At 33.1% G+C, this 10,406-nt stretch overlaps 1 protein-coding gene across 1 annotated transcript in view; it reads left to right on the top strand.

The window, feature by feature from the left end:
* Nucleotides 1-6,894: 6,894 nt before the first annotated feature.
* Nucleotides 6,895-10,406, top strand: part of LOTGIDRAFT_175710 (hypothetical protein) — a gene marked incomplete at both ends in the record, with an annotated part of 8,866 nt that continues 5,354 nt past the window's right edge. Inside the window, 4 exons of the mRNA XM_009058776.1 lie at nucleotides 6,895-6,969; nucleotides 8,226-8,293; nucleotides 8,696-8,735; nucleotides 9,640-9,717. Of these exons, the coding sequence (XP_009057024.1) occupies nucleotides 6,895-6,969; nucleotides 8,226-8,293; nucleotides 8,696-8,735; nucleotides 9,640-9,717 (261 nt within the window). The remainder of the gene's footprint in view (nucleotides 6,970-8,225; nucleotides 8,294-8,695; nucleotides 8,736-9,639; nucleotides 9,718-10,406) is intronic.

Raw genomic sequence — 10,406 nt, forward strand, 5'->3', positions numbered from 1 at the left:
AACATAAAACAGTAATACAATGTTATTTAGTGGCCTTTCCTTAAAGATAATCTGAAACGCCTGAATTAAAATCTGAGCTCGAACTTCTGACAAATCTGACAAAGATTGTTTAGAAAAAAAGCTTTTAGCTTCTTAGCTTTGAGAAGTAGGCCGCACCAGCTGTAAAACCTTTTTCAAATTCGGGTTATTCCTAAACTTGACAGAAAAATGGTTTGAATGTAGCGTGTGACGGATTATGAAATTACCCCCCTTTGACCAGATGCAAATTCTATGAGTCATGCTTCACGTGCTAGATAAATGGATGCTTTATTTGTTTTTAACTTTATTACAGAATTTTTGTGTATTGAACGTTATAAAAACAGTTATATTACAGGTAAGTTTATAACTAATTTTAATACTTTTCTCGGGTCTATTGGGTTTCATTCAATAGCATGACTTATTCAGTAATATTGTAATTGTCACATATTCACATATTTTTAAGTATAGTCCGAAACATTCTCGTATTGATATTTAGTCAAGTTTCATTTACTTTCGTTTTTTTTTTATTTATTTGTCCATTAGCTCACTCAGGATTTTCAGAAACATATATCGGTAGCATCAGATGAATTAATTTCTATGCAGGCTATAATTTTTTCAATTTTGATAAAAAAAACACAGGGCTTAGACCGAAATGTGCTGCCTTTTCTCATCCTTATTTGATGTTATTTCATTCATTCATCATTTTTTAATGACATTCATTCATTCATTCATTCATTCATTCATTCATTCGATTGATGCATTCATTCATTTGATTCATTCATTTATACGATTCGTTTATTTGTTTTAATATCCTTTCGCTCATTCATTTTGTAACATGCGCGGCATCATGGGATGAATGAAATTCATTCATTCATTCACTAAATCACTCTGATTTTTTGTATTTGAATAACGTGTCGGAAGCATGAAATGTGGTAATGTCAATTCGAGTCGAGTTTTCATATTGCGAACTGTTCACATTGTTGACTTCTCATCTCATCTACTTTACTCATAAGCCTCATTTCCGACCACTGTGGTGTCTGAATCCCATTTTGCCTATTTAATGAACTGAAAAAATATGAATTAAAAAATCTAGACCATTTTCAAAAGTAAATTCAAGGTAGAGCAGTGTGGTAATTTCAAATCTAAAAACATGCCATATTTACATTGGATCCGAAAATTCTAAGACAAACACTATGCATATAAATTGTGAAATAACAAGTACTACTGACTTCGCACAGAAGTTGGTGAATCGAATTTTTAAAGGGAGAGTCTGATATTTCATTCATTCATTCATTCATTCATTCATTCATTCATTCATTCATTCATTCATTCATTCATTCATTCATTCATTCGAATTCATAACTTATTCATTGGTATCAGTTAGTTTACCCAAAAGCCACGTCTGTCACATATTTCATTTCATTTCAGTTGTTAGTGACAGTTTTGTTTTTGAAAAAAGTAATGTATAATAAACAGTATGATAAACAGTTCTACGAAAGGTAAGCTCATTGAATTATTTCTCAAAACAAGGCGTAGCTTTCATTATTCATTGCTATCAATATCTCAGACCCATCACATATCACAAAGTGGAAAAGATTAGAGTTATGCCACTGTTTTTGCAAAATGTTCCATTTGTACGGTTCCGGTTTCATAAATCTAATAAGAACAGTAGGACGTAAAACTCATATTCATTGAATTTCATTTCATGTAATGGTGACTGCAAATTCAAGCTTTGATAAAAATTTTAGTCCCGAAAGATATTCTGAGTATAGAACACCATGAAAAGCAGTGTTACAAATTTAAGGTAAGCCAACTAAATACATAAGAATTTACGGGTTGAGGCTTTTTACTATGACGCGGAAAAAAATAACTAATAATGGAGACAAACAATGCGGTCCAATTTTCATACATGTGCCTTTAGCTATATATAAGCAAATTGCCTTTTAAAAAGAACTTTGTGAAATATGCTAGGTATGGGTTAAGAAGATAACTTATAAAATATCTTGGATACGAAGAATAGTTATATAATTTTAATGGTTAAGAAGAATAGTTATAGATACTTATTTAGAAGAATTTGTAGATAATGGTTAAGAAGAATAGTTGTTGAAAACAGATATGGAATGAAATTAATAGAGTTTTACGTCCTACTTATCTACAACAAAAAAAAAACAGATAAGAAGATAAATAGATAAATGGTTTAGATATATATATATAAAGTTTCCTTTCCACCAGGGTTTTATCAATTACATTTTGGATAGGTCTAAATTTATCATATTCGTCTCAGTGAATCCGTATTTCGACACTGGATACTTTTTTCAATATGAGACTGGGTATGCAACACAAATTTGAGGTCCGTAGTTACGACCTCCCCCCCCCCCCCCTCCTCCTGCATTACTTCAAATATAACAACCAAGTCTGGCTACGGGTCTGCGTCTTAATGATTATTAATTCCATGTCTTAATTATATTTACAACAGAATAGTCAGATCTATTAGAAGGTTAGTTATAGTTAAGAAAAATAGTTATATATATATATATATGAATAATATTGTAGATGCTGGTTGGGAAGAATAGTTATAGATATACAAGAAGAATAGTTATAGTTATACAAGAAGAATAGTTATAGATATACAAGAAGAATAGTTATAGATATACAAGAAGAATAGTTATAGTTATACAAGAAGAATAGTTATACAAGAAGAATAGTTATAGATATATAAGAAGAATAGTTATAGATATACAAGAATGATAGTTATATACAAGAAGAATAGTTATACAATAAGAATAGTTCCAAGAAGAATAATTACAGATATATAAGAAGAATAGTTATAGATATACAAGAATGATAGTTATATACAAGAAGAATAGTTATACAATAAGAATAGTTACAAGAAGAATAGTTACAGATATATAAGAAGAATAGTTATATTTATATAAGAAGAATGGTTATAGATATCTTTATAAAGGAGAATGTTCTGGTGGAAAATGTAGACGATAAAAAAGGTCAGCGAGTTCTGCTTAACACTAACATAACGTTTTGTTTCTTCTTTGCAGATTGAAATGGGACAGAGGATGAAGTCTTACTCATTTAAACTAATATAAAACCATTTTTGTACTGAGGGGTCGAATTAGTATGTATGACTGCTAAAACAGCCTACGTTTTCATATCGTTTTGAGATACAACGTTCATTTAGGTTTCATTCGACTTGTTGTTGCTTTGTTTTGGATGGTTGTTGTGGTTGATGTTTGATTTGTTGGTTCTTGTGACCGTTGCTTTTGTTGATGTTTATTGTGATTGTGAACAACTTTTGACTTTATATTCTTAAAATGTGTTCAAAGTTCTCGAATAATTTGTGGGATTATTTTTAAAATTTATTTGATGCAAACGTATTTTTCTTTGTGCATTTTCGTTTTGTTTATATGAAATACAGAGTGCGTATCGTGTGGTGATTATTTATAGGTGAAAGGAGTAATGCAATCGATCAAGGTTTTGAAAAGAGTAGGTGGTAGAAAGAAAAATGTTGAAAACCCCTGCCTTCTTGTAAAATACAGGTACAAACCTTGACCTTGAATCTTGAATTTTGATGCCAGTTGATTAAAATTTTCCTAGATATCTCCGAAGTGTGTACAATACAATTAAAGTTTTGAAGTAGCAGAACGGGAAAATAATGATGTATAAAAGAATACCGTCTAGTCAGAGGCGTAACCTTTATTGGCTTGTAAGATATGTTAGTCCAGTTATCGACGAGTTATTTACTGTCATGTAACAGTGTTGTACACAGTAATAGCCCTGGTTGGGCAGGATTCTGGTTTCTTTTAAAGATACTAATTTCATTCTTAATCAAACTTACATAATCGAAAATATGAAATGAAATGTTGGAATTTATTTGCAATTAAATGAAGTTTACGTTTTCGATATCTTCACAGATTGATTTGATGTGGGTTTGGGGGGGGGGCTGTTATTTTGACTTTAAACTTGTTTCATGTGTAATATCAGAACAAAGAAGGAAATTGTCCATTTTCAAGCTTAAGAAGGGTACGGGGGCCTGCTGAAACGTTTTAAGTCAGTGTCGCTTGCTCGCAAACCAGAGTCCATGGTACAATCCAGGCTAAGGTTGATAATTTAATGCCTTAGGAATGTTCAATCCGGTTTCATTTCTGTTTATTGATACCTTTTATTTTTGATATAGCAAGTCAAGTTAGGGTCTACAGATATTGAAATATTTGTTGTTTTTTGTTTTCAAAATCCTGACTTGTTTCATCTGTCGATCACACGAAACTACGTTATTTGAACTATAAACATATTAGGCATTTTATCATGATAAACTTCATGAAGGACTATAATTAGATATTCGCTATTCGGTGGTATAGTGTTAAAGTTAAACAAGTCAAATGTTGTTTCTGCGTAAATAACATAAGATATGTATTTGTTACAAAAAAAGGCTAAAATAATCTCTTTAAAACAACGATTAGATTTGTGTTCATCATGTTGATATAGGAACGCAACATTGTTGAACAAAATATGCCAATAATATATCAGTGAATATAAACAATATCATTGATTATCCATTTTACGGGGCGCTTAACAAGTCAATGTAAATTTTGATCAGCTGTTGGGGCCTAATGACATATTTCAATATAAAGTCTATGGAGAAATATCCATGGTTCGACCTAGATTGGACTTTAAAAAAAAAAAAAAAAAAAAAAAAAAAAAAGGTATTTGAGTTCCGTTTTTTCTGACATGTCGAGAGGGTCAATGCGGATATTCCCTGTGAATTTCAGGTTGATAGCTTGCATACTTTGAAAGTTATAGCGTTTTTTCGATTTTGGCCAAATTTGCCTTGGTCCCCCAGGCTGAGCTTTTTGGGTTTTTTTTCGAAGTGTTTCCGATTTTGGTTTTATGTGTTTTTTTGAAGTCCCTTGGGTCCAAATGATAGGAAATGAGTAGAATTAGGCAATTCTGAGAAATTTCGATGCCGACCATTTTAGCCATTTTGGCTAAATTCAGAAAAATGCTAATTATTCCCAAACTAAGGCAGATATTCCGTTTTTTCTGACATGTCGAGAGGGTCAATGCGGATATTCCCTGTGAATTTCAGGTTGATAGCTTGCATACTTTGAAAGTTATAGCGTTTTTTCGATTTTGGCCAAATTTGCCTTGGTCCCCCAGGCTGAGCTTTTTGGGTTTTTTTTCGAAGTGTTTCCGATTTTGGTTTTATGTGTTTTTTTGAAGTCCCTTGGGTCCAAATGATAGGAAATGAGTAGAATTGGGCAATTCTGAGAAATTTCGATGCCGACCATTTTAGCCATTTCGGCTAATTTCAGAAAAATGCTAATTATTCTCAAACTAAGGCAGATAGATCGCAAAGGGGTCAATACAAAACATGTTTGAACAGAATAAAATCAGAGAGATGAAATCCTAATTAAAGGTACGGAACTCTGTTTAAGCAAGTCAAAATGATTTATTTGACTGTGTTCTGAAGCCTTCGTGTAATTGTGATTTTTTGGTATTTTCCGTTATTGTATAGGCAAGCTTGTTAATTCAGGACAGAGGTCCTTGCGAAAATTGCCGAGAATATCCGAATTATGTAATCGGGATTACTGATATTGTTCGTTATTGGATAGGCAAGCTCGTTTTTATCAAGACAGAGGTCCTTGCGAAAATTGCCGAGAAAACCCGAATGATGTAATCGGGATTACTGATATTTTTCGTTATTGGATAGGCAAGTTCGTTTTTTTCAAGACAGAGGTCCTTGCGAAAATTGTCGAGAAAACCCGAATGATGTAATCGGGATTACCAATATTTTCCGTTATTGGATAGGCAAGCTCTTTTTTTTCAAGACAGAGGTCCTTGCGAAAAATCCCGAGAAAACTCGAATGACGCAATCGGGATTGCCGTAAATTGACTCAAACTCTGTCCACATTTTTACCGTGATTGCCTAAAATCGTGGTAAACCACGTAAAACCCCTTTTCTTCTCATTTTTATGATGATTGCTTGAAATTTGCAGCACCTCAATGACACAAATTGAATAAGATTATATTCTACTTTTTTGACTCAAAAGTTTTGACAACAATTGTTATATTTTTGGAAATTTAATTCATTTGCAATCTAATCTGAATTTCATGAAATTTTCGGGCCATTTCCAAACTAAATGTCGCACTAAACTACACTTAATTATGACAGCTATATACTGTCTTTTTTTAAGTGCAACGGAAGGATTTAACGCAACCGTCTATAGACCAACCCTGTAGATTCGACATTTCAATTTATATATTAAAAACTAAATAAATCTCATCAAATTTGATTAAATGATAAAAAACAAAAACTTTGAGCTGATAGCTTCTTAGTTTTCGTTTGTCAGAATAAGCTATAAAATCTTGTTCGTCTTCGAATTATTCTTGGGAGCCACGGTGGCTCAGTGAGTTAGACGCTTACTCGCTAACCTGAAGGTACAGGATTCAATCCCGGCATAGGTCAAGATGATACCTTCAGACTTTTCAACCCGGTTTCCCCCTGCTAGTGATGCAGTGATGCATGGAAAAAGCGTCTAGTCGTTTGAATGGGACAATAAACTGAGGCCCTGTGTGCTACAGGCTGTGCACGTTAAAGATCCCTCGACAGTTGGAAATCGTAAAAGAGCAGGCTAATGCCGCTGTCCTGGCAAAATTTCCCTCATTGCACCCTGTATGGCGTTGCCCGTCTTCATTAGTGCACAGAAAAGTAGGACGTAAAACTCCATTTCATTTCGAATTATTCTTATATGCAGTGCGATACAGATTAATTGTCTCTAACCACAATGGTGTTAAAATTATCCCCCTTTGACCACATGCAAATTCTATTGAGCCACACGGCACGTGCTGGACGATAAATTAAAAATGGATGCTAAAGGTGATCTGAAATTGATTCCAGAATTCGGTGTATTGAACGTTATAGAAACAGTTTTACGAAAGGTCGGTTAAACAATTTTAAAACCAACTTTGAGACTTTGGTCTGCTAGAATAGAATGCTAGATTATTATGACACATTCAGTAATAATTTCAATTTCATAGAAGCATAGTCCGAACCTTTCTGTACTCTCTAGTGTTGATGTTTGTCAAATGTATTCATTTGTTCATTCATGATTTTCAGAAACATGTTTCGGCTGGATGAGATGAGTAAATTTATCTCGAGTCAAAGATGTTTTGAATTCCTTTAAAACAACATAAGACTTAATTCGAAACGTTTTGATCTTTCTCGTCATTCATTCATTCATTCATTCATTCATTCATTCATTCATTCCTGCATGTATTTAAAGAGCAAGTTATTTCATCTTTTTCATTTATTTATTTATTCCTTCATATATTCATTCATTAACGTATTCATCATTCACTCATCATTATTTGGATGTTTGTATCTAAGTAACGTGTCGGCAGCATCAAATGAGTCGGGTCTTCATATTGTGAACTTTTCACGGTGTTTCTCGTCTCGAATAATTTGCTCACAAACCTCACGTACAACCAGTGTGGTATCTGAATAGCATTTTGTCGATTATTTGTAATTGTTGTAATGAGCAATATTTTAACAGTGAATGTATTATATCATTTATTTCATTGGACCCGAAAACATTCTTAAACAAACGAAATTAATTTTGTTTTGAGTATTTATACAATGGCAAAGTAACTCTTCTGTCTTCGCATATTCGTCGCTGAATCGATTTTTCGCCGAAGTTAAATTTCTTTTAAATTGACTAAAAGTTATCAGTACAATGTTGAACGTGATATTCTAATTATTCGAATTTACGTAAAAATAATTCATAAAATTTGATTTACCAACGAATGTGAGAAGACAGTAATTCAGATATTACAGGGGGCGTACAATAATTTGGAAAGTTTGAATTGTCAGCTGTCCTGATGAGGATTTTATATCCGAAACACGTATTGACAAAGACGGATCAGCTCATGTCAATCTACTATGATTGCGAATATATTGGATTTACATTTGGCGTGAATGATGTTCGACGTCATAATTTGGTTAAATGTGTCTGAAAGAAAGGAACATTAAACCACAAAATTCGGTAATGGTGCAACACATTTTAATTTGACTGCCTTTAAAACAAACTCTTCAACATGGATTATTGATTTCTCTTACAGACCATACTCAATGAAATATAATCTTCCGTTGACCACGAGTAAATTATGTAAATGAAAAATCTACTTGCTTGTTTTAGGGTATGTGGATTCTAATATTGAAGGACACCTTAAGTATTGAATATCATTTAAAACAGTTATGTGAAAGGTAAGAAAATTAACTTAATATCAGATGGTTTTCCCCTTTTCCAATCAAGTTGTCCTGATGAATATTTTATATCCGAATCTTGTATGAAAAATGTCAATACAAGGTCGAATCTGTGTGTAAGTTAAGAACCTTAAACCATATACGTCGGAATTCAGAATGGTGCAATTGTCGCTCTAAGCACATAATCAAAAGCTAGAAAACCGTAAAATATGGATTGTCGATTTCCACACTCAATTGAAATTGTCTCCCTTTGACCACGGGTAAACTTTGTTAATGAACACTGAACATTCTTGTGTATTCTAGTTTTGAAAGAAATCCTTCGTATTGATATCATTGACAAGAGTTATGTATAAGGTAAGCAAATTTATTCATTCATTGCCCTGATACTGTATAATTCACCAGATGTCCTGGTGAGGATATATCCGAAATTTGTATGGACATAGTAAGATCAATTTATGTAGATTGGATAAGGTTAACAATATAATTAATTCCACATAAACAGTGGTACTGATTGGCATTGGTCTTCGTGAAAATCTTTCTGAAAAAAAGGAACCTTAAAGAACAAACACCGGGCGGAAATTCTGAATGGTGCGATTTTGTCACTAAACACATTCTAACAAAATGCAAAGCATCAAAGTAATTATAAAACTTTGACCACCAGTAAACTTTGTTAATGAACACTGAATTCGCTTTTTGTAGGGTATATAAATTCTAATTTTGAAAGAAAAGTGTGTATTAAGCACAGGTTATGAAAGTTATGCCCATTCTTGCATTAATTCATTCATTCCGTACTTACTAAAACATGAACCGACCAGAAACGACCAAGAAACGACCAGAAACGACCAGGAAACGGCCAGTGAAAACGTGAAACGACCCGGAACCGAGAAGAAAAACGACCAGGAAACGACCTCAAACTATTTTGCAATGAATTCTACGCATGTTAATCAGGCCGAAAAATCATCAATCATTTTTTAAAAAGTAAGTTCGTTTTGAAGTTATTTAGGGGAATAGGACTGCGTTCATAATCTTTGCTACCAGTATAATGTCGTTAAGTTGACCTTTTACCAACTTAATGAATTAGAGTGTCCCTTTAAACTTAACGGAAACACGATTGTTAAATTTGTTATACAATGTTCTACATCAAAATGGGTGTTGGTTATGTGCGTTATATCACAGTCAAAATGCACTCAGCTGTGAAATATGAAAGACAAGGTCATAAAGCGAATTTCTTCCGGATGCACATTTTTTTAAAATGATTGATGATTTTTCGGCCTGATTAACATACTTAGAGTTTATTGCCAAATAGTTTGAGGTCGTTTCCTGGCCGTTTTTTTGCTCGGTTCCAGGTCGTTTCACGTTTTCATTGGTCGTTTCCTGGTCGTTTCTGGTCGTTTCCTGGTGGTTTCTGGTCTGTTCATGTTTTAGTAAGTACGCGTTTACTTATTCAATCAGTTTTAGTTAACCCAGTTTTAGAAAAGTATCTGGAAATGTGCTCTTGCAAATGAAGATTTGATTTTATTTCTTCATATTTTTTTCATTTTCATTGAACGATGAACCGTGGTTTTGAAAGAAAGCTTGTATAAGGAACGTCAGTTTTAAAGATAAGTAAATTCATTCGTTCATTACTTCCTTCCCTCTTTCATTCATTTATTGTGCCTATTAAATCCGATTCCAAAACCAGTCTGTGAGCTCATTCGTTCGTTCATTCGTTCATCCATTCCAACGTTTTCAAGCCAAGCCAAAATGAATATTCGTTACCTTAAACAAGCGTTCTTGGCATATGCTAGTTCTCATTTAATTTGATTACATTTCATGACAATTGGTGCTGATGTGGATGGCCAAGACATAGTTTTAGTTTTGAAATAAGTTGAGTGTATTAAACATAAAGAAAAACAGCTTTACGTAAGGTAAGCCCTTTACATAATATTTGAAACATTAAACGTTGATCTGAAATTTATTTTCATCCCTTCAGTGCTATCATAGATTTGATTGATGTTATATATATAGATTAATCACATTTCTATGGGGCATGCCATACCTCCTTCTTCAGATTCTTTTCTCTTATTCCCATAGATATTATTTTCTAGTTATTCTATTTTCCGAGTCCTGGATC

This window comes from Lottia gigantea (genome assembly GCF_000327385.1).
Source record: "Lottia gigantea unplaced genomic scaffold LOTGIsca_353, whole genome shotgun sequence".
In the NCBI taxonomy this organism is placed as follows: Eukaryota; Metazoa; Mollusca; class Gastropoda; family Lottiidae; genus Lottia; species Lottia gigantea.